This window comes from Gopherus evgoodei, chromosome 16, assembly GCF_007399415.2.
Source record: "Gopherus evgoodei ecotype Sinaloan lineage chromosome 16, rGopEvg1_v1.p, whole genome shotgun sequence".
Classification (NCBI taxonomy): Eukaryota; Metazoa; Chordata; order Testudines; family Testudinidae; genus Gopherus; species Gopherus evgoodei.
In genome coordinates, this window is record NC_044337.1 from 22,227,549 (window position 1) to 22,253,110 (window position 25,562).

Here is a 25,562-nt window from a genome sequence, read left to right on the forward strand (position 1 = left end):
AAACATCAAGGGGTAGTGTAATATCAGTGTAAAGATCCCCACTATCAGTCTGACAATGAAGTATTAGCGTTCTCTCACTTTGGTTAAGGGGACAAGAGCATGGGTCCCAGGGTTCTCATTGTGGTGCCTGGGAGATGATCAGCTATGCAGATTACACACATAATTTAATTAAATATCACAATACAGACAGTGGGTCAAATCCTGTCTTTAGTTACACTCACTGCAACCCCATGTAGGCTTAAGTGGGATGTAACTGATGCCCAAGCTTTTTGCTAGCATGCTACACGTGAAGGAATGAATTCACCTGATTACCTCTGACAATGGAGAGAGATGAGGTAGGCGAGTTAAAATCTTTTACGGGAGCAATTTCCAATAAAAGCTATTACCTCAGCTACCATGTGTCTCTCATCACCTGGGACCCACACAGCTACAATACCACTTTGGAAACTGAGATTTGCAGTTTTCTTTCTTTACCAAACCATAACCAGGTTAATGAAAACACCTATTAAAATGCCTTTTTTTTTTTGCTTAATTATTGAGTTATCTCAATCCTAGTATAAAGAGGAAACATCAAATTTTAAAATTTGAAATTCTGAAATTTAATCAAAGATCAAAAACAGCTGAAATTTTAATTTAAAAAACATACAATTCAAAATCTTTTTTGCAAATAGCAACAATTTTTGTAATAAAATCCAGTAGATAATTACTAACATTTTGCTGAAATTTACTGAAAAATATGTGATTTTATCACAGACCTGCTTGCGTGGCCCATCCTGTCATATCTTAGATCCTTGTACAACACCTGTCACCACAGTATCTGAGCACCTCACCATCTTTACTGTATTTATCCTCACATTATCCCTGTGAGTTAGGACAGTGCTATTATTGCTGTTTTACAGATGGGAAGCTGAGGCACGGCCAAAGTGACTTGCCCAGAGGCTCTGAGAAAGACAGTGACTGAGGACGGAATTGAACCCATGCCACTCAAGTCCGAAAATGCTTTAAACACTAGGCCATACTTCCTCCTCTTCATGTCCTGTAACTATGCTAGCTAGGTCACAGCATGGACAGCTTTCAAATTAGCCCTGGTTCTTGAATTCTAAAGACTAAAAGAAAGGATTTTTTCCTGCAGCCATTTGGGTAAGTGCATTACCATTAGCGACAAACTATCCAATGTAAGCTTCCTTGTCAACTGTACCGAAGTCTCGCTGAGGCTAGCCCCCCAGAAAGGTCAATGGGAGTGCAAACTAGTGGGTCCCACAACTTCTCTCCTATAAAATAGGAGTAAACTATGTAATTGTGTTTAAAAAGAAATCTAGTAACATAATCCAGCAGGGATTACTGTATTCTCTTGTACAGCTTTGTTCTAATATATATATTTTTTTTAAAGAGAAATTTGAGGACATATGAAAAGGTACAGCTCAAGGTACCATTCCTGGTCCAAAAATGATAGCAAAAAAATCCAATATTCAATTAGTCTAGCTTTTTACTGTTAAATCCATTAGTTACAGGAACAGACACTTGAAAAACTAGCTCTGCACAGTTCGGTGCTATACTGTGACAGAATATTAATTACGGCATTGAATGCTGGCCAGAATATGCTACAGGTACAGAGAAAATATGTACAGTAGCTGTTCAAATAATTATTAAAATAAAAAACAAAGTATGGAATTGCTCCTATCTGCAGAGCATAGTTACAGGGTAATAGGCAGTGGCCCAGAGAGCTAGTGCTCATGCAGTACATAAAGCACTATACTGTAACGAACAATTCTACTTGTTTTCCTCTCCAAAGGACCAAACAATAGAATTACCTTCATTTTAATTTGCAGTCTCGCCCCAGAGCACTGCTCTTTGTTATTGCTGTAATGGTGCCCAGATGCCCTGAAAGCCTCTCAGTCAGATGGCGCTACATCGATGTACACCCACTGAGGACCTGACCCAGATCTTACTGAATTCAGAGGTTTGTCATAATACTAAGATCAAGGCCTAACTAAGGGCCTAATCCAAACTAATGGGAGTCTTCCATTGACTTCAACAGGCTTTGCTTTCAGGCCCTATGGGCCTAACTCTACATGATGCTAAGTACCCTCAACTCCCAACCCAGTGGGAGTGAAGAGTGCTGTGCCCTGAATTCAAACTCAGGTTCTCACAGAGGCCTTCAGCCAAGAATGCCCTCACACTTGTCTCAGAAGATGAAATGCTTGGATCAATCCAAATTTTTTTTATTAATTTTGTTGAGACCATGGGAAATTGGAAATCTCAGTGGTGGGGTCCTCAACCGTTCAAGGCCATGAAGATCATAACCAGCATCTGATCCTGACAACTGTGACTCACTTAGGCCTGATCCAGAGGCCACTTAAGCCCCACTGACTTCCCTGGGCTTTAGATCTGGCTCCCAGGCCCTGACCCTGAAAAGAGAACAATGCTGAGGTGAGCCTTTGCAGTTCTCTTTGCAGGATCAGTGCTCATCAATCCATATGCATGCAGTCCTGCTGAAGTACCACCTACCAATTTAATGAACTTAATGGAGCTGGTTTGGGGTATACAGGTGGGCAGGATTGGTAGCCATTTTAACCTTTTCTTTTGACATATAACAGCAGTTGGAGTAACAAAGGCTGTGTACAAAGAGCTGGACCCCAAAAGTGGTTATGATTTCAGTGCTTTAGGATTAACTTTTTAAAAAAAAATACAGTATGTAGCTGCCAGCACCCAACAGACAAAAACTGTATCAATACACACAAAACAAAATACAGTTAAATCCACATAAAAAGAGACAAAGCCTAAAATGTGATCAAATGCATAATTTTGGTTTTTAGTTTTTTAAGAAAGCACACAATTTAGAAATCCCAGTTTGGATCTCCTTACTTGGTTTCAAAACAATGTCCAGAACACACCGCACAGCTCAAAAACATGTTGCTCATGTTGTAGAAATTGGCTTCTCCCAGGCATTACAGAAGCTGAAATTCCTTCAGTGAGGTTGCTCCTTTCAGTCAGTGCTATCAACCCCATGATGCCAGTTATCGTAAACGTTGCATTTTTGCCCCTTTGTCTTCATAAATGATTTTCTATAAACTCTGAATAAAAGACGCAGTTTGTCATTTCAGCTACATTGTATGTCCACTGGGGAAATAATAAATAACAGCCATTTCCACTGAGAGTCATTACGTGGAAGGGGAAGTTTGCAATAGTCATTTCTGAAGAGCATAAATCAGGGAAAGCTGTAATAAATAACGGTGACTGTCAGATGGAAGAACTCAAGAGCCTGTGTTTCACCTCCTGCAGCATGTGTTCAGGGATCAGTTTCCAGCCCTGTCATTGTCTTTTTTCCTTGATAGCGCCCATCAAGACCGATGATTTCTATAATCTGTAAGTTTATTGGCAGCAGTCATGCGGTTCAGGAGAGGCGCATGAGTAGCTGCGGTTAGGTGGAGTCCATCTGGCTGACAGGTACCCAGCGCTGCTCGGCGTTCCGTCATTCCTCGGCTGCAAACCAGGCGTTTCTCATCGAGGATGGCTAGATGGTATTCACAGAAATCAATCAATGATGCCACTTGCTCATGAAGTGGGAGTGACTTGTATCTTCTTTGAGCCAGGCAAAAGAAAGCTTCGACGAAGGCTTGCAAGCACATCCCTTCAAATAAGAAGAGAGTTTACATTAGAATCGTGGCACAGACTTCTCTCATATGCTGCAGCCTTTTAATCTAATATGTCTCATTTCTATACCCCTGTTCATCCCAAAGAGTGGATGTGTGTACACACACACACACACACACACACACACACAATTAGTTAACTCCTTTTTGATTCAAGCAGCAACTGCCTAGAATGGTCACAAACAAAAACACCCATCCTCTGCCCTTCAAAGACCAAAATGAGACATTTTCCTTGTATTTGACACATAAATCAAACAGCTCAAAGATTTAAAAGAAGTGTCCCAGAATAGCAAACATGCTCAAATTGGGTTATAGATGGGTGACATTCCTGAAAGTAGAAGCTATTCGTAAGGATATGCTGTGATCTCTACAAGCATCAGTCTGACCTGATAATCTGGCATCTGGAGGTAAATGGCTACAGGAACTATTGATTCTAAGAGGTTGTGAAATTGAATTGACACAAGATCAGCCCTGATTCTTGTTGCTTCAGACATTACACTGAAATTGAGTCTGACACATACTCACATGCTGAGCTCCAGAGAATATAATCTGCCCAAGGAAAAAACAAGTCATATGTGCAACTGAAGTGTGTCATTTTAAACTTTGCTTTCTTAGAGATGGGACCAAACCAAAATCTCAGATCTGAATACACTCCAGATTTCAGGGTGTTTCAGTTTCTGGCTCTGTAAACCTGGCCCCATTAATGGGTGCCCTCAGAAATGTACAAGTGAGATATCCTAAACTTCCTGTCCTCTCTGCTGACACTGCCCTGTGCAGCCATCCATACCTGGCCTTTCTGCTGAGATGCTCACTAAGGCTACCAATTAGTGACAGTCCTGGTAGTGGTGTTGGCTATGTGGACACTTCTCTACTAGGAACTGGACTGTGACTCACCAGCTTGTTTCACATGTGTCACCAAACAGCCATCAGATGGTAACAGCTTGGTCTCCACTGACCTAGGCTGGATTCGAACTGGCACCTGGAAATGAAAGGCTGCATGGTTCCACCATCACTTCTTTCAGCAACTCAGTCCCTCCGTTTTTTTGTAAATTGTCGCTCTGTTGTTGCACATGCAAAAACACAACTTTCCAGTCCACAATTCTTTGCAGCCGCTTTTCCTTTCTAACTAAAGGAGGCCACAAATGGGAGGCTGGGGCCTGGCGGGCCACACAGCACTTCAAAGGCCAAGTGCAAAGACTGGAGCCTGCATGTGGGCACAGATGGGTTATTCAGCTCATGGTAGCTCGGATGGGTTCTCTGCAGCAGCAGCTGGCCTACTTTGGCTTTTCTAAAGTCTCTTTCTCTGGCTCCAGGGAAAGCTGCTCCTGCAATGGTCTGGCATTCTTTAGCTGTTTGCTGTCAGTCCTTACTGCACTAAGGGCTGGTACTTTGACTTGAATGTTCTTCATTAAGGGACTGCAGATGAATACTCGGATTCTCTCTCCTCCCCAACAACAGCCCTTAGCTCCTGCTGCCTTCTTCACCCCTGCCTTATACATTCAGCTGAAACACCAGCGTTAACTCCCCTGCTTTCATAAAAGGTGCCCTGAGATCTTTAACAACCGGAAGGGGTAAGAAGCTCAGATTTCTCTCATCCAGGAGATGGCCCCTCCAGCCACACACAGAGTATAGTACGGACACAGAGGCAAGAACCCCTTACTGCCTCCAAAAAGCTGGGTTCTCCTTCAGGTCTCCTATCCAAGTACTAACTCCTACCCCTTCTTAAATGTGTAGGATGGAAAGTTCACATCCCAAGGTGGGACAAAGGCACATCACTGAGGTGCATGTGTTCAATATGTTATTCTAAAGGACTGGCTTCCCCAGTCCGTTCCAAGAAAAGAGTCTGCTAACATTACTTGTGGGACTTTTCTACATATCTCCCAGGTGAGTGTGTAATTTCACTGATCTCAGGAAAGAGATTCTGCTTGACCTGAACAGAGCCCTCTAGTACAGATGATCTGTTGCGGTTGCAGGAAACCCAAGATCTTGGAGCATGCAATAAGGGAAAGCAGAGAAATGGCAAAGATTCCTCGGCAAAGTTCAGCTTCTCTGATTCTCCCCAAGCAATCTGCAGAGAAGCCAGACACTGCAGAAACAGGACTTCTAAGGTGTCCTCTGATTGCATCACATTAACAGCATGTTACAATGGCCCAGGGAAAGGGTGGCTAATTCCTGCATTTTGGAACCTTGCTGTAATACCCTATTAGATTCTTAATTAAGGACCTATGCACTGCTGTGCCTTTGTAGAATGTCAGCAGCAAGGAGGTGTCATATCTGGTTTGCATCGTAACTGGCTCACCCAGTTAGAATACACACTTAAGGGGATTATTTTAAGATCAGATGCTGAGGGGTTTTTTTAAAACTCAATTTAGGTTTATTGATGTTGCAAGAAAAAGCATCTTTTTAAACATTACAATTACAGTCTGAAGTATAATTTCTCTTAACTAAGATTGCAGTTGGGGTCACTTACAAGCTCTGCGGTGAAAGAGCTTACAAAGAAATTGTTCGGTTATCTGACAGCAGCAGCTGCCAGCTCAGTAAATTATTTTATCAGTCATGGTGAGCTATCATGTTGGGAAAAGGGCCGATTCAGTAGCACACATATTTCCCCCCATAAGTGACACTCATGCAGAGTATTTAATGGAAAAAGTTAGAAGCTAGTGTTTTACAATAACAGAAACAGCTATTGTGTGATTTACAGTTGGAAGTGGGCCAAATTCAATGCCAAATTGTACAGATAGTTCAGGAAGATTATTATATACAGAATATTACATTCCATTTTTATTCAGAAAACTTCTGGTTCACGGTAACCCTAAACAAATCTGGTAAGTCTTGGATGGTGAAATGCTGGGTTTGAAGGTTCACCTGCCTGTGATTCTTTTGCTAATACAGTTCTGTTAACTAATTTACAGTAAAAGACTTGGTCACACAGTGAAATTCTAAAGAGAAGTCTGCAGGTTTTCTGTATGATTCCTCTCTGTAGAAACACACACCCACACACCTGTATAGACAGCACTTTGAGCACCTGGAAATCTTGTTACTGTTTTGTGATTGTGAAAATTAGGGGGTTCCTAATGTAGCTATACCAAGTACAGTGCAGCAATTCAGACTTTATTAAACATCTGATGACTCCTATCTTTTTTATTCAGTTTTTCCCTCTGATATTAGAACTATATTTGTTCCCTTTATCACTCCTTTGAGCAATATATTTTATGAATTACTCCATGTGCCTGATGCGTATGGCAGCTGTTATATATAAGGCTAATATACAGTAGAGTTTCTCTTCTTATAAACTAGGTAAAATAATACTTGTCTAGGGTGCAGACTTCATTAACATCTATGAAGCACTTTTAGATCTTCAGCAAGACCTAAGTATTTTTACAGGTGTGATATCTGGCCACGTTCTAGCAAATTACCATTGTGTTTCATTGAGACACTTGGGTGTTTATGTAGGAGAGAGATAACAGCCATTTTGTAGAAATAAAATACTGATAAATCATGGAAGGGAATTCTCAGCTGGAGTGAATTTTATTATTCCACTGCTTTATTCCTTAAAAAAAAAAAAAAGTACATGCACACCTGCATGTGTATAATTAGAATGAATATACCTAACTCTGATATAGTGCTTTTCATCAGCAGAGTTCAAAGTGCCTCACAATCCTTAGTGTATTTATCTCCATCACAACCCCCCTCCGAGGCATGGCAGTGCTATTATTTCCCTTGTTCAGACGGGAACTAAGGCACAGAGAGGGTAAGTGACTTACCCAAGTCACAAATGGAGTCTGTGGCAGAGTAGGGACTGAATCTGGGTCTCCCAAGACCTAGGCTAGTGCCAAACCACTGAATCATCCTTCTTTTCTGATTCACAGAGCAAGTGCTATACACCGGGCAGTAGCAATGCAAGGTTCCTCAAACACCCCACTGTGACTCAATTCTCACTTGAAACACCACCTTTGTCATCGTGAAGGCATTAGGTCTCTATGGCCAGTCCATCCATAGCTTTACAGCTATAGCTGCCAACAAAGATGCCAATGACAATGGTATTTTTGAGACAAGGACACCTGTCCAGACTTATTTCACAAAAGCTACTAAGCAGCTGTCAGAAACATATGGCTTTATTTTCTTCTTGGAATGTGATAGCAATTTTAGAGCTTAAGTTATAAAACACTTGATATACTTAAGCCATTACTGCAACAAGAAAATCACCTCTGAACTCTGCAATCTTGACAAATTGGCATGTCTCAGGTTTACACATGTGAACGGAGCAAGTAGGGAGATCATTACTCACTAAAGTCAGGCTAGTGAAACTAACAAACAACTACCAGACTGTAGTACGCTTTCTTCATTTCATTAAATGACAGACAAGCCAGCTCACTAAGTACGGTGATTAGCAAGCTGAGGCTAGTCCAGACCGAAAGGTCAGCCTGGACTTCCATTAAACAATGTAATTTATATTTCACCAGAATACAGACACACATTGCCTAGAGTATTGCTAATTTAGCTGAAGATGTCATAGCATCAACTCATCATTCATTGTGATTGTCTCATGGGACTTTGGGTGTATAGAATACGATTGACTGCTTATGTTTTAAAAATGTATTATGCAGAAGTGATTTGTTTAGTTAACGGAAACATATTTTGCGGCATTCTTAATTATTTATTGAGGAAAGCAAACCTTGTCTCCCACTAATAAAAAAGGGTGACAAGACCATTACCAGGTAAAGTGATCTTAGATACTCAAACAGAGAAGATAAAAACTTCTGAAAATTTTTAAAACGTATAAGCTCATGTAACCTGACAGTTTCCAACTCTTTTTCCTAGCACAAAGCAATGTGTCTTTGATTACATAATCCAGATGCTAGTTAGAGTCAACACAGGTGTAACGTTCAGCATGTAGCCCACATTCTGTTGCTTTTTTCATGTGATCATTTGAATCCAAAATGCTCACCAAGGGCCAAATTTTACAAAAGGGACCACTGATCCTGGGGTTTCCATTCTACGGTGTCCAAGCTGAGACAACTTTGTTGATTCCCAGAAATGCTGAGCACCAGCAGCTCCCAACTGGAGTTGTGTATGCTCAGCAACCACAAAAGAAACAAAATCTACCCAGCAGAGTTTAATCTACTATATTTGAAAGGAACATAACAAAGGATACCAAGCAATAATGTTGGGCTAGCTATTTTGATACCAGGATAAGAAGAAGACAGTCGACAGCAGGGGGTCCCTTGATTTTTTCTATTTGAGCCTCATGCTCAGATGCCATGGTGATAGATGCCATATATAAATTCTCATAATAATAATAATACTTTGAGGGTACACAAGAGCAAGCAGCTTTGTTTCCTATTTTACAGAGCTTAACGCAGACAAGAATTAATGGAAGAAAACTGTTGTCTATCTCTAGTAGCCAAACTTTCTCATAAGCAAATCATTTTCTTTGGTGACCACAGGAAAATTTGTAATGCAATTTGCGTTAAATAGGAGAAAATACAGCCATTGTAATAGCATTTCCACTGTCCGATATTGAGTCATTTAATGGTGCACCAGTAATTTGCTGAGCATTTAGTACAAAAACTGTAAATTTATCAATTTGGAAAACTAATTTTGCAAAGATTTTTGAGGAAAAAACCCTCCTCTATGCTTAAATATAGAAAATGTTAATACCAAAGTCAACCCAATGATTTATGTGTGTGTACTTAACTCTAGGTCCCATGGGTTATCAATGTGTACTCGAATCTATTATTAACATTGCTCACCATGGGAAAAAAGTAATTACATAAAAGAAAGTCTATCTTTTGCTCCCACTAAAGGATAAGTGCCATACTCAGGAAAGAGGAAAATGCTGAGATTTCAGTTAGCTTGTTTTCCTTTGAAAGAAAGTTACAAAAACACCATTATATAAGCGGATGGAATAAACACACAGCAACCCTTGGAATAGGAACAAGTCAGCTGAATACAATGGTCCATTTTTAAGGCTAAACAATATGATTTATACTGCAGACATCTGTGTGGTACATGGGAGACATTTGTTTAAGGGAGATGAAATCTCTTTTACGATCTACGTGTAAAGCCACAAAAAGCATCAGATGAATAATATATTGAGCATGTTAATATACCGGCATTTAGAAAACATGCCTTTCAAAGAATTTTTTGGGACAGCTTATACAGAAAGTCCTTGAGCCTGAGAAATGGAGTTTGTCTTGAATCCTGCCCCAGCTGCTATCAGACTCCTTACCTTTCACTGGAGACCCTCAAACCTGTCACATGCATCAGACGAAGTGGGTATTCACGCACGAAAGCTCATGCTCCAAAACGTCTGTTAGTCTATAAGGTGCCACAGGACTCTTTGCTGCTTTTACAGATCCAGACTAACACGGCTACCCCTCTGATATTTGAAACCTATCATTGTTATTCATTACTCATACTGCCCTCATCAGGGCGAGAGCCCTATTGTACAAGGTACACAGAGAAGACAGTCTGAAAAAGCTTGCAAACTAAGAAAATAGAAACCAGAGCAACATACAGAGGACATGTGAAAACTGGACATTAAACTTTGGTAGATTTCTTTTGAGTTAAGCAAAGGATTAAACCTCACAGCCCCACTGTGTGGAAGGTAAATATTAATACTCTCATTTTACAGATCACCAGACTGTGGCACAGAGAGGCTAAGTGATTTGCCAAGGATCACACAGCAAATCAGTGATGAAGCTGGGAATAAACACTCGTACCCTAACAAACATTTTTCATTTGGCTTTTGGATTCAAGGGGTTCGGTGCTGTTCTTTCAGAAACACCTTGTCTGCAGTCTTTGCCCTGGGGTTGTTCTGACTCCCTTTCAGCTGCCATATTTTTTATTTAAACAAAAAATCCAGGTAAGCAATTTCCAATTTGTGTGACAGAGACTGTTCAACAGAAGGTGAACTCCAAGTGGCAAAATGCCCTGGCAAACTCCACTCCAAGATTTCTGGTACATCAAACCTGAGCTCTCCTCAAGGAGGAGGAGGGGGTTATTGTCACACTCTCCCTCTCGGATTAGTGCTTCCTCATCTCTCACTGGGAAGTGGGAGCCTGTAAATATTTTGTTATTACAGGCTTTTCCATGTCTTCAGCCTAGAGTGGCCCTACTAATTCCCCTTCTCTAGCGGATTGCGTCTGGAAAGTCATCAGCCCATGGAAACATGCAACTCTCACAAAGCCTCTTGGTCAAATTGGGAACTTATTTAAACTGTGGTTTAAATCACAAGTTGGATGTAAAGAAATTCGAAAGTGGGTTTAATGACAAAGCAGCCTGACACTGATTGATGGCATTTGGTGGATATGCAAAACTAGGCTGAGTTCCATGCACAGTGGCTGTAGCAAATCAAGCGACTCAGGGGAAAGAATAGGATAAAATTGGCTCCCTGCTCCATTTTATTGCTGTTATTTGACACTGAGGTTGGCATTCTACAAAATACAAGCATCAAAACTCTTGCTGTCGCCAAGGCCCTCCAGACTACAAGACAAGATAGAAAGATAAGAGGCCCTAGGAGAGCCAGAAGAAGGAGTTTATGGTTTATCTCTTGAGCCAGTACTTTCCTGTGTGTGCCATATGGACCTTGTGGAAGAAGTGGGTCTGTAGAAGAGATCAAAATGAGGAAAGTTTTTCCATACACTAGGGCAGAATGGTAGAAGGCATGAAGGCAAAGGGGGGGAAGGAAATTATGTAGCGTGTCAACCCTTCACACCCTTCCACCACTTTGAAGGAGAGTCTCAGTAATTCTACTCTCACTAGACTGGTACAAGTTGTTCTGCTTTGCCATTTACATCCATTTCAGGATTAGTTTGTACCTGATGTGGAATTTATGCTGCGGCTTACACCCTGACTGACTTTGGCCCATTGCCCTTTGTGGCTGCCTACTCTGTGTGCTCCTGAGGCATAAAACCCAAGGAGCTGACCTCCCCTGGGTACTCTGTACATTTGTTTCTCAGCAGAGGCTGCAGATATGCCACCAACTCCGGAATATGACTGATGAGGAGAGCTTACATCTAATAACTGTCTTGGCATGGCTAGTTTCACAGCATTTGTTTGCTTTCTTTGCCTGTGTGCAGTTAGGGGTTTCAAACCCATTGGTTAACAATACCATCATTCACATTTCCACTTCCTAATACAAAAGTTACATGAGGACATTAAAAATGTTAAAGGCTTGGGTTTATAATGAAACAATTAGATTGGCTCATGAGCAGCAGAGAAGCTATTTAGAGCTACCTATTGTTCAGTTTCATCAGTGTCCTGAGTACATAGTAAAACTAATAGAGAAAAAAGTCATTTTTAATATAAATGTCATCATTTTCTAAATGTGGGGTTTTAAATTTGCCTTTTAACACTCTCGCTTCCTTTATGGGTCCTAAGTGGGAGTCTGTTTAGCTCTGGCTCCCCTCCATGCAGGTTTATCTTCATTCAGACAAGTATCAGACACAAGGAGTTTATTCTTCCCTGGTTGTGTGCACATAAGTTTCATTAAGCTTATTGGAAATTCTATGCATGCATAAAGAGGCCCATTTAGAGCTTCAAAACAGACTTGTGAGAGATACCAAAACCTAGTCTACTGTACATGCTTGGTATGTAGAGTAAGACAAAGTATAAAGCTGATACTGGTGGGAATAAAGGTAGCAATCTAGTATAAACATTTTAGGTCCAACTCTTTTGCCCAGCAAAGCTGAGGGGAACTGTATTCTTAGATGACAAGCTTTTGGGGACAGGGATTGTGACTTTATAGGAGATTATACAGCACATAACACTATTAGGTTCTAATCCTGCTGGGGGCTTCTAGACACTATTGCAGTATGAATGTTTAATAAGAGTAAAAATAGTAATAATACTCTGCTTTAGATAAGGAAATTCTGCAGAGCAAGGAACAAAATCCTCACTGCTAAAGCACAAGTAAAAAAAAGAAGATGACAGGACATTAGTTGAGAAAAGTGCCAGACTGGCCAAGAGTATCAAGAGTGACTAATAATTTTTGGGTGTCCAACCTGAGACACCCAAGAGGGGCCAGATTTCTCCAGTGTCCTGAGAATCTACTCTTGGTCTCAAACTGGGCACCCAAAATCACTAGTCACTTTGGAATAGTTTGGCCTCTAGTCCTATTTATCCCCACACGTTCCGGTGCAAGATTGTCAAGATGGAGTAGGGTGGGAAAGACTGAACAGTTTGTCTTAATTACAGTCATGTACCATGAAACCCCCTACTCTGAAGGGCTAAACCCCATTAGTACCTTAGAAGTGAAAGGCTCCATATCCCATTATAATTCTCCTGCATTATCAAGCCCCCACGACTTTAGGACTAAACTCAGAACTGGTATAAGCAATTGCATCTCCACAGTCTTCAGTAAGTAGCATCTGCTTCCATGAGAACTGAATTAGCCCTTAAGGTCCAGCCAGAACAATGTGAAAAGACTAAGCAAATATTCTTATTATTTAATATAAGGGCAGCTCCCCAAGGCTCCAATCAGGACTGGGAGGGCTCACGGTACTGTACACTGGACATGCCCACATACAGGAACTCTCCCTACCCCAAGCAGCTGACAGTCTAAGCAGACACGAAACACAGGAAGGGGAGTGAGGGAGCCAATCAAATGGATACATTTTTAGAGACACTTGTTGAGGAGGTGCTAGTTTTCTAACTATATAGATAAATCAGGACTTTCCCCAGCTGCCCTCAGCCTAGCCACTAAACATTTGCTGATCTCTTTAAGACATCATGCCAAAAGTGGGTCTTGAGAAGGGATACGACACTGGAGAGGGTAGCAGTGTAACTGATCACTGGCATGCATAAAGGATGTCACCTGGAGAAAGTGTGAAGGCAGTGGTAGGCGGAGCAGATAAGTGGCAACTGAGGCTGGCATAACCAATAGAGCCCAGAGGATGAGGCAGCAACACAAGGAGAGAACAGATTGGTTAAGTAGGAAGGGACAGAATTAAGACAAGAAGCTTGAACCTGGATAGGTGGTAAAGGGGGACAAAGATGATGATCTCAGCCGCTGCATTTTGTAGGGTCAGAGGAGGAAACAGAGGTGTGAGAGACGCCAGAGAGGAGGAGGATGTTGTTAGTTGGAGTGTACAGAAAATAAATCTCTCCCCCATCTCCTTTTTCTGGTCAGCAAAACAAAGAGAAACACTGATAAACAAACCAACAATCTGTGCTAGCACCATTACATGAGCAAACTGTACAGATTTTGCTTACACACAGTAATTTAAGATGCAAACAAAACATAAAAACTAATCCAGAATTAACAATGGGCCAGATGGTAATGCTAGTTTGAAGCAATAAACATGAAAAACAGCTTCCTTCTGCTACTGCTGATCAATTTCCATATTTAATAATGTAATCAAAATAGGCATGTTTCTGCTACCACACATATTCAGCACTAGAGATGGGGTTTCTTTTTCTATTTTCTTCTTCTTTGCTTAATGCAGCAGCAAAATTTCAGAACTCATTTAAAACATGAGAACTCTTAGCCCTTAAAATGATAATTAAGATGAATACTTACCCTCAAATGTTTAGATTTAAGCCTTGCTCCCAAATGCCAACAAAGCTGTAGTAAGTTAGCTGCCATCTGCAGTACCTTGATAGGAACACCTACCTTGCTGCTCCAGTGAATTTTATTATTTAATGAATTTCTCTTTTGAAAAAAAAAAAAAAGTTTTTTGATATCATTTAAATTTGGAGCCAATTTAACAGCTGAGTTGTAGTGCAAGTTCCTGCTACAACGCATCATACATTCCTTGCTCATCACAAAGCCAAGAACAGAGAATGAAGAGCTGTAGGGTGGAACCTGCCATCTGAAAAGTAAATGAATGCAGTACTTGGATTTTACCAAAAATAACCCAAGCGAGGAGCAGAATTGACCAACAAAGCAGATAGACGTGTCTGTTCGAAGCTCTTGAATTGATGTCTTTTTTTGTTAGCTGTGTAAATTACTGTCTGAATGCAGCGTGCACCAAGTTACGCTAGAATGGAGACTTCAATGGGAGTGTTATTAAGGATACTATGGATTTGGTGGACCTGGATGAGGCATCACAGAATCTGCTTATGTGAACATAAATCTAAGGTACTTCAGCATGTGCAGTAACAGGTTATTGGTAAGTTCCTTGGATTCAGTGCAAGGCTGAAGGCAAAGTGCATTCAAACATCAGATGAATTTGCAGGTGCAGATGACAGTAAATGCACCTCCAAAACCCAAATTTACACTTGCAAAACTGCAAGCACAAAAGGGGAGGCTTTGTGAAACCCAAGTCCAGTGAGGGCCTGAAAACAAGGGTGACCTACCCTACATGTGAAGGGAAGCTAGTATAGAAGTAATGGGCCAAATTCTGCAGTCAGATGAGGCAGTAGAGGCACCGTTCCCACAAATATTAGTGGAACCTGGGTGTGCACTTATGAGGGCAAAAGCTATCTAGAAACAGAAACTTACATACTCTCCCAGTATGGAATGGAATTACCTGATTCTCTTTGGTCTAGTCCCGTACTATTCCACCTTCTTGTGATATCGATGTACAGAATATCCACAGAAGCCATTGTAAAATTGCTGTTACTCAGCTTGCAGTTCCTGTTAAACATAAACAAAATAAAGATCAAGAAAAAGTCTGATTACTTCCAAAGTTAGCCAAATTGTGGGAAGGCAACTGGGGGAAGGGGTTTATTCAGGCCAGGTGGGCAACTATGAAGGCACACAGAGCTCAGCTGAAAGCCACGGCCACCTAGCTTGCTGCAGATATCAATCAAACCAGCACTCGTTAAATATACATGGACTATATAATGGAGAAAACCCTGTATGTTCTCACTTACAATGTCACGTATACAACTTCCCACTTGTTCAGAGCACTTGGACACCAGCTCTGATAGGAACTAGCAGTGTGCAGATCCAGTACTGTGGATACTGCCACACCTCTAAGTAAGTTCTGAACATTCAATGTGTTCACTTTCATATCAATATCCTGAAAACAACAGGATTAACAACCTGCTATATATGTTTTTCAATCAGCTGGAATTTGCAAGAGAACCAAAAAATCCACTTACTATTTCTCACCAAAAATATGGTTTGACCAATTGTTGCGAACTGCTACCCTTTAAAACAGGGGTGGGCAAACTACGGCCTGTTGGCTACGTCCAGCCCATCGAGCCTTTTAATCTGGCCCTCGAGCTCCTGCCGGGGCGTGGGGTTGGGGGCTTGCCCCTCTCTGGCGCTCCAGTCGGGGAGCGGGGTCAGGGGCTTTCTGTGCAGCTCCCGGAAGCAGGGACATGCCCTCACTCCAGTTCCTACATGTAGGGGCAGCCAGGGGGCTCCGCATGCTGCCTCCACCCCAAGTGCCCCCACCCCCACCCACAGCTCCCGTTGGCTGGGAATCGTGGCCAATGGGAGCTGCGGGAAGCACCTGCAGATGGGGCAGCGCCTGCAGATGGGGCAGTGCAGAGAGCTGCCTGGCCACACTGCTGTGTAGGATATGGTGCTGCTTCCGGGAGCAGCTTGAGGTAAGCATCACCCGGAGCCTGCATCCCTGATCCTGCCCTGCACCCCAACCCCCTGCCCCAGCCCTGATCCCCCTCCCAGCCTCTGAATCCCTCAGTTTCGGCCTGGAACACCCTCCTGCAATCAAAACCACTCATCACCAGCCCCACCCCAGAGCCCGCATGTCCAGTCAGAGCCCTCACCCCTCCCGCACCCCAAACCCCAATTTCGGGAGCATTCATGGCCTGCCATACAATTTCCATACCCAGATGTGGCCCTCCCCTGCTTTAAAACAACCAAAAGGAAGTACTGTTTCTCACAACGCACAGTCAACCTGTGGAACTCCTTGCCAGAGGATGTTGTGAAGGCCAAGACTATAACAGGGTTCAAAAAAGAACTAGAGAAGCTCATGGAGGATAGATTCATCAATGGCTATTAGCCAGGATGGGCAGGGATGGTGTCCCTAGCCTTTGTTTGCCGGAAGCTGGGAATGACAAAAGTGAATGGATCACCTGATGATTACCTGTTCTGTTCATTCCCTCTGGGGTACCTAGCATTGGCCACAGTTGGAAGACAGGATACTTGGCTAGGTGAAGCTTTGGTCTGACCCAGTATGGCCATTCTTATGTTCTACCCTCCTGGAGTTATTATTATGAGTCTATAACCATATGATACTTACCTGATCCATTTGAAATGCCTGTATAAAGCTACATGGATTATCTAAGAGATTGATCCTGCAAGAAGATGCTTCTGCTGGAAAATATTACATGTGTTTTGCTGTCTCATGCTTCCAAGTAGCTTCTTAACCCACCTAGCTATAAGAAAGATGGTAGGGTTTCTTTAGAGGTAAAGGAGATCTAAGGTGTGGGTTGTGCTGTTCTAGGTACCCTAGGTGCAGCCAAGCACAAGCTTAGGCTGTATTTCATAGTACACCTCTACCCCATTATACCACCACCCGATATAACAAGAATTCAGATATAATGCAGTAAAGCAGCGCTCGGGGGGGGAGGAGGCGGGGCTGTGCACTCGGGTGGATCAAATCCAGTTCATCTATAACGCGGTAAGATTTTTTGGCTCCCGAGGACAATATTATATTGAGGTAGAGGTGTATTTCATTTTGAGTTGCTTTTCTCAATAAACTGAACCCACTGGAAGAAGATAAAGCTTTGATTGGCTACAACTTGTGAGGACAGGTTGCAACCACCTGCTCACATAAATCTATATACTGACGTACCTTCCATTTCATTCTTGAGGAAAGGAATCTAGCAAATGATTGCTGCAGTTAACCGAGATTGGTGTGCACCCAGTTTCCCATCTGTAGCACATTCCTACTGTCAACACTGTGTGATTTGTCAACAACACAACATTGGTAAAGCTGTTAAAGCTACGCGGGCAGCTCACCCTCCTCCTTGGGGACCTTTTGTAAATATTCAGATTGATTTTATTCAAATGTTTAAATGTTGTGGTTATGTATATGTGTTAGTTTTAGTTGATGTATTTACCAATTGGGTTGAAGCTTTTCCCTGCAGGAAAGCAGATGCCAGGACTGTTGTGAAACTTTTGCTTAAAGATTTTGTACCACGGTTTGGCATCCCTGTGAGTATCAACAGTGATCGTGGAACTCATTTTACTGGACAAATTGTAAAGGAGTTATGTGCAGCTTTGCAGATCCAGCACAACCTTCACTGCCCTCATCACCCACAGTCTGCTGGGACAGTGGAACGCCAGAATGGGATTTTAAAAAATAAACTAGCCAAGATTTGTGCTGAGACAAACTTAAAATGGCCAGATGCTCTTCCTCTAGCACTGATGAGTATGAGAGCCATTCCCAATCGAAAGACTGGACTCAGCCCTCATGAGATTTTAACAGGGCGCCCGATGCGAATACCAGCTGCACCCCCACTGACCCTAGCTCAGATGGACATTCATTTGATGGATGACATAATGCTTAAGTATTGTCAGGCACTAATGAAATGTGTTAAGTCTTTTTATATACAGGTGAAAGAAGCACTACCCAAGGATCCTGTACAACCTTGCCACTCGTTGGAACCAGGAGACTGGGTCTACATAAAGGTCCATCAACGAAAGACTGCTCTGGCTCCACGCTGGAAAGGCCCTTTCCAAGTCCTGTTAACCACCAACACTGCTGTGAAGTGTCAAGGACTACCTGCCTGGACCCATGCGTCTCACTGCAAAAAGACCCCTCCACCTCGGGAGGACACTCCTACTGACGACCAACGTACTACTTCTTCCAGCCCTACTGTACCTACTGGACAGCGAGGAAGGAGGACAAGGTGAAGTGCTAGCAACCTCTCCCTTGTCCACTGACAGACCTACTGTGCCTTTGAATTTTTCTAAAGGAATTCCAACATTACAGGGTGAAGTGCTGGCAACCTCTCCCCTATATCATGCTAAATCACAATTATCCTGGGAAAAGAAAAGAAAAAACATTCGTTCTGCAGAAACCTCCAAAGTCCAGGGATTCCTGACTACAAGAGACATTAAGAACTGGCCCTGGTGGAAGAAACGAAGCATTGTTACTTGGCAAGGAGGAAACTGTGGTGATCATTCTTGGGAATGGGGGATTGAATGGTGGTTTGGATTTCTTTCAGGGGAAGGGCTTTGTGCTTATGGACAAAGTACCTCGGGGATGTACTGCCCTCCCTAATTGGCTTTCAGATGATGAATACCGAAAGCACCTTGCTACCACAACTGTTACCCCCACTAGCTCCTCAACCCTTGCCATCACCTCTGTAATTTATCCAGATACAAACAAAATTGTACATTCTAATGAAATTTATTGGCCAAGGCCTTCCCATCTTAGTGACCTATTAGAATATTGCTCAGAAAGATTATTTTTTAAGGTTCACAGGAATTCATATGAGCGAATAATTGAGTGGAAAACAAATGGATCAGTAGAAATAAAGATCCACAATATTACTGCAAATGAATCCCAGAAATTTATAATTGGAATAGATGGGTTCCATAGTGAAGTAGATATGATGGCTATTCCTGGAATTTGTACTATGCTACCTGAAAGAGGCCCTTATTGTTATTTGGTCACCCAATTAGTGAATGATCAAACGAATACCCAAAGAGTTTGTTCTGCCACTAGAAATTTTACTTGTATTGAAACCATTCCAGTGATTGATAATGTAACCTGTACCTTATTGCAATACACCCCCTCCTATGCTATTAATATTAATACCTCCCGGAAATATATAAAAGTATACAACCAACAGATGTGGTATAACCCTACACCAAAAAGAGATGTAGCGGAATATCGATGGACTGTAATCAACACTACACTAGGGACTGTTAAGTTTACATTGCCCTTATCTAATTTCCAGATCACCTCTACATATCCAAATTGTTCACAAGGGGCTGCCATTAGATTAGCACAACAGAGGGCCTGGGTTATTTCCTCTAGAAAGAAAAGGGACCTGACTGGATCCTTATGGGATGGGGCCAACAGTGCAGCAGCAGTTTGGAATATTTTTAAGAACCAAGAACATGATGAGCAATTGGGTCAACTACAGAAGACTACTGGCTTTATTTCTGGAGCTCAACTAACCCAAGTAGAGGCTGGAGTGGGTGAGTTACATATTCTTTCCGCCCTTAGTTCTATGACCCAGAAATTACTGAGAGAGATGGTATTGAATATCACTGAGGCTGGGAAGGCATTGCAGTGGGATCTAGCATGTTCAGAAATTCAGGATTTCCTGAATGACCAGCTGATGGCCATTCGGAGTGATTTTGAGCACCAGGCTTGGCCCACTGCCCTTACAGACACGTCAGGAATACCATCTGATCTGTGGCCATGGAGACATACTTGGAAACTTTCTGAGTGGAAGTGTGGACATTCACAGTGCTCCTTCCAAGCATATGGACCGGTTAAGGGAGTGTGGGCTCCCATGTACCGAATCCTACCAGGTCCATGGGGAGGATGCTTATGGGATTGGGTGATTCATCGAGATATCTGGGAAGTTAGACCACCTGATTTGCCTAATCGATTTTTAGTTAGTGCTCCTGGGATTACAACTGATATTTGGATGGGATTAGGAAATCAATGGACATTTTGGCCATTAGAACCACCACAGCTTCAGTGTGTACGAAAACTGAAGCCAGGGGAAGTTGTCACTGTTTATGATAGCATCTGCTGGGAAGGTAAAGGACAAGGAACTACCCTGACAGGACACCCACTTTTTCAAGCTAATGATAGCTGTGTGTATGTCAAAGCCACCACATTGCAAGATATACACATTAATCTTACCACTGCTGCAGGCAATCATATCATTTACTGGCCTGCAGATAGAATGTTGCAAGTAGCTCTTAGGTTTCAGGTATCATTTAACTGGATTAAAGTAATGCCTGATCGATTTCAAAATTTGCTTTCATTGTTACCAGAGGTTCAAAGAATCTCTGAATTACAAGGACAAATTCACATACTTCAGAATATATATCAAGCTGAAAATAATGCCTTTTATACAGCTTATAGAGTATCTACTTTGTGTACTAAGTATGATGTATTATGCTTTGTAACCAGAATTGTACAACCACCTCATCATATGCTTGCTCTGAGTATATTATTGCTTGCATTGCTGTTAGTCAGTTTAGGATTATGTTATTGTTGTTGTAAAAGATGTAGTAATAGTAATACCTTTCATGTCCATGCTAATCATGCATTGTCATTTCATCCAATGAAAACCCCTACGGTTGAAACATCTGATGTAAAATCAGAAATCGATGGCTTAATGCAAATAGAGATTTGAGAATATCTGTTGTACTAGAAGTACAAAAGGGGGGAGTGTGGAAGAAGGGAAAGAATTGACAAGAATTTGTAGGGGATCTTAATGCATGTCAGTTTGTTAACAAGAGTTAGGCCAGCTGTAACCCTAATGACGTGAGACTTGTAGAAGCGAGGATTGTGTGAGGCGAGCAGAAAAGAACTGTGTGAGAAGTTATTACGACCTTGCACTGATAATTAAATCTGTAGGCTGGCGCCCAGAAGCTAAAAAAAATAAGATAGCAGGATAGCCTATGCATAAACAAAATGCATCTGTTGCTCATCATTGTCTGTAATATTGCTTGCTATTGTCTGTAACAAAGGTATAAATGCTTGCTGTAATTGTTTACCTGTGGAGAGACCTGTCCGGGACTGGGGCAACCCAGTGTCCCAGGGCACTCCCTCCCTCAATTAATATTGCTTGAGAAATAATAAAGTATTTGATTTTGCTGCACCCAAACTAAAAGCGAGAACTGAGTTTTTCTCCGACAGCAACAAGAACAGAATCTCTTATAAATTTGCTAGAGGATTCTTAGAAGAAGGGCACAGAGACTGGAGAACTCTGAGAAAAATCTAGATTTTACTGATATTAGAGCTGAATTGAAGAGACACCAGAGAACATGAAGGAAGACATTCCTGCAGTGAGGTATGTTAGGCACCCATTGTGGACCCACTTGCCCTGCAATGTCTATGTGGCATGAAGAATGGTCTGCAGCTGAAGTCAGAAACCAGTCTTAATAACTGACCCCAACCATGCTTGTACCTGGCTTTGATTTGCCACATCACTCCTGGGCCCATCTGACCTGGCTCATTCAAAATCAGTTCAACGTGCAACTAGCCTTCATGCCTGGGGCCAATGAGGAGATCCCACATGCCAAAGGCAGACTATATCACACATTACTGATGAATGCCCTCTGACAAGATTTGATGGTGCTCTGAGGGCTCTGTACTTCGCCAATGAGGCTGCTGCAAAATGGCTTCGGAAGTTCAGCATTCAAGGACAAGGAGAATAAGAATAAGAATTATGGAATAATCTTTAAGAGGAATATCTATCCATCTATCCTGACATTTATACTATGCTCATCACCACGGTATCTAAATCAAGGCTGGATTCAACAGTAAAAAATACATTGTAGTGAACAATCCTGCACTGGCCTGTGGATGGAGCAGATGCCCCATAGTCTTTTCTATCTGTAATCTACATAACTCTATTTGTTTTTATTCATTCTTGACTGTTAAGGGCATCTGGATAAAAAAAGGATCTCTGTATTTTAAGAGTGCATCTGCTCCTGCTGCTTATTTATTTTGTCATAGTCAATGAAAGACAGAAAATGGGATGTGTGTACCATCACTGAAACATGTACAGTCATTAAAAAACAATGAAAATGACACAACAAAAGTATATGAAAAAATAAATTGAATTCCCTGCCACTGCAAGTTGCAATTTCCCAATGCAAATCATTAGTGCACAGTGGATCAGTGAGCAGCATTTGGAAAGCCTCCCTCGTGACTGGGAACAGCAGGGTATGCACCCACAGCTAGGGAAATCACCTTGCTTCAATAATCTCCTCTTCCCAATGGCTCAATCCAAACACACTGACATTCCTCTGGTTTACTGGAAATTAAACAAGTAGATCTGGACTATGAAAAATACTAACATTTGTTAGAGACCATCAACAGGCAGTGGAATAAAGGCCCAAGTGTTCCTACTGAATAAAGCTTTGGATCACAGGTCAGTCTATGCCCATCTTCTTTTAAGAATCTATTATCTCTCAAAAAGCTAAACACGTACCTAAATAACACGTACTGTAAAAGGAAATTACTTTGTCTCCAATGCTATTATTTTCCTCATTTGTGCTACCTGAATTATGTTTGCTACAATGTTGCAGAGCTTGCTTTTCCACATACAAATATGGGAGGAAAAAATAACTCTTCAGTAATGACTATAGCCAACAGATTCAATACACAATGCCAGCTGAATTGAGTGACAAGCCTAAGTACTTCAGAACTGCAGTTTGTATAAGCAGATCCAGACTGACATTGAGCTGGATGTTTTCAAAGCAGCACAGGTATGTACACAATCATTTTATGTGGAGCTTAATTCTTCAAAACAGCAGGCAGGAGTTTCCCAAAGAGGTGAGAGGACAGGTCAACTTCAGCATCAGGAGGTGTAAAATAGTCTCCCTTACACTGAACACTCCTTTACACCCTAGATTCCCTCCAACCTTCTCATACCTGCTCCATCCAAGTATAAGGGAGTTTCAGTTGCTCAAACATTCATATTGAAGAGCTGGAAAATGGAGCAAGAGGGGACAAGTTAAAGCAAAATGGGGGCTTTAAAAGCCAACTAAACTGAGGAGTCAGCTCTATGAATAAATTCTAGATTCCTGTTTAACTGTTTTAGGAAGCCGGTCATACAAAACTAGAATCCTTCACTCTTACAGCTTGTTCCCCAGCCAAATGGATACTCCTCAATTAGTGGCATCACAACAATTTCCACGACAGCTACTGCCGCTGTCGCAGACAGCAAGGACACCATCATCCAATTACAAAAAAGGATACTTGATAAATGCTGACGTACACTGTTCTTATGTGCATAGTGAGACAGTGATTTAGGGGAAGGTGTTACATAGTTCAGGAAAAATGAGATAAATACACTTAGATGTTCCCCATTTTACCAGAAGAAAACAAATATGGGACTTGCCAGATATTAGCTTAATTCACTCAAACAGCTGACTCATGTAGCATATTTCAAGAGATGGACACTGAAAACGAATTAAGACAGAGTATATTGTCAAGTATCAGAGGGTAGCCGTGTTAGTCTGGATCTGTAAAAGCAGCAAAGAATCCTGTGGCACCTTATAGACTAACAGACGTTTTGGAGCATGAGCTTTCGTGGGTGAATACCCACTTCCATGCATCTGAGGAAGTGGGTATTCACCCACGAAAGCTCATGCTCCAAAACGTCTGTTAGTCTATAAGGTGCCACAGGATTCTTTGCTGCTTTTACAGAGTATATTGTGTTTATTTTCCCCCTCTGTTCTATTTTGGGAAGTATGGGTTAGAGTATCAGTGTTGCCAGAATATAGTGCAACTATATTGCTCCTGCAGATTATATCTACTGTATCTTCAGAGAAGGAAATATGATTAAGATATTAGTTTATAATGAGGCAGAATTTAAAACAAAGATTGCCTACAGAGAGAGGCTTGTAAGCAACTACAAAAACCACTAAATTCACCAGCCAAATAGCTTTGGAAACTCAGCTGTATCAAAGCACAGGAAGATAAGCACAGAAAGATTACCACATTGTCCTTTCATTTTGAAGAGCTTTTGATACCGAGTGCTAAATTTTGGAAAACATTTCGCTCAGTAATAATTCTGTTCATAACTCAGATATTCGCACAATTTCTTCTTCCCTCATTTACATCAAAGGACACTGGTATGAAAATAATGCCCAAGATTTTATTTTTGAGACCTTCTGCTCAAGCTGTTTGTTCCTTTAAAAAGACAATCCTCAATTTAAGGAATGACAATTTTTACAGCTGCCAATGGCAATGTCACCTATTAGCCATTTCCTTTTCTTTCCTTGTTAAATACAAAGACAAACTGCAAAAAATGGGAACTCTTTTCTTGTTCCTATTAACAAGAATTCAGGTAAGGATGTCCCCCAATCCTACGCTTGTGACAGCACAGTTCACTACCATGCAAATAAGTGTGTTCTCTAATACTGGATGATGTGATCACTAAAGGAATCAGAGCAGTAGACTGATTATAAAAAGAAAACTTTTGTATTATACACGTGTATTTATTTCAGTAATCAGCAATGACAAGAAAGAAAATACAGAAGAGTGTGCAACTGTTCAGTGGGATTTGGGGGAAAATGTTTACTCTGGTCTTAATTATTCGATCACATAAACACAAGAATCACAGTGCTGCTGGATAGGTCTGGGAGATCTTAAATCCTTTACTACTAACCTTATAAATGTTCGGAAACCTGTTGGCCCCAACTTCATTGTCCCTTTTACTCCAAGGAATCGGATAAATAATGCAGCCATTCTGTCCACCAGTCGTAGATAGTTGAACTGTTTGGCATACTTTGGAAACACTTGCTTGAGACAAAGGGAGGGTAAGCTGGCTTCAGGATTTTTGCTGATATGTTCCAATTGGTCTGTTGATTCTGGTTCCAGTAGTTCATCTTTTGTGTCTGGCGCATTCTCAGACAGTTGAGATCTACAGCACAAACAATAATTGTACCTTGTGAGGCACTGTATCAATCCACTATGATTCTGTCAGCATCTTTATCATTAAAACCTGTTTTCAGGGATTAATTTAGTAACTTGGATTTAAAAATTCATTCTGGGCTGGAAAAAACCATACAAGCAACTTTGTTCAAAATTAGAAGTTTAAAAACAAACAAACAAACAACCTCAGTTGAGCTGTCTAAGTTTCAAGGAGGAAAAAAGGATTTCTGGTTTAGAAGACCTTTATACTCATACTAGATGAGTGGGTAAAGAGATATGGGCCAGTTTTCAAAATCTGCTGCCTAAAGCTAGGCATCTAAATTCATATTTAAGCACAAAACTAAGTGCCCTGATTTTGAGAGTTACAGAGTGTCCGTAACTCCCATGGAAATGAATG

At 41.5% G+C, this 25,562-nt stretch overlaps 1 protein-coding gene across 7 annotated transcripts in view; it reads right to left on the minus strand.

Moving 5' to 3' along the window:
- Positions 1 to 626: 626 nt before the first annotated feature.
- The window catches only part of TTLL11 (tubulin tyrosine ligase like 11), a 216,625-nt gene continuing 191,689 nt past the window's right edge, over positions 627 to 25,562 (minus strand). For 5 of the 7 annotated variants that reach the window (XM_030535334.1, XM_030535335.1, XM_030535337.1 and 2 more), the window contains exons 7-9: positions 24,900 to 25,154; positions 15,131 to 15,237; positions 627 to 3,631 (exon numbers count right to left, since the gene is read on the minus strand). In XM_030535334.1, coding sequence (XP_030391194.1) covers positions 3,342 to 3,631; positions 15,131 to 15,237; positions 24,900 to 25,154 — 652 coding nt within the window. In that variant the 3' untranslated portion in view covers positions 627 to 3,341. The other 2 variants (XR_003996740.1, XM_030535333.1) reach the window with 2 other exon arrangements.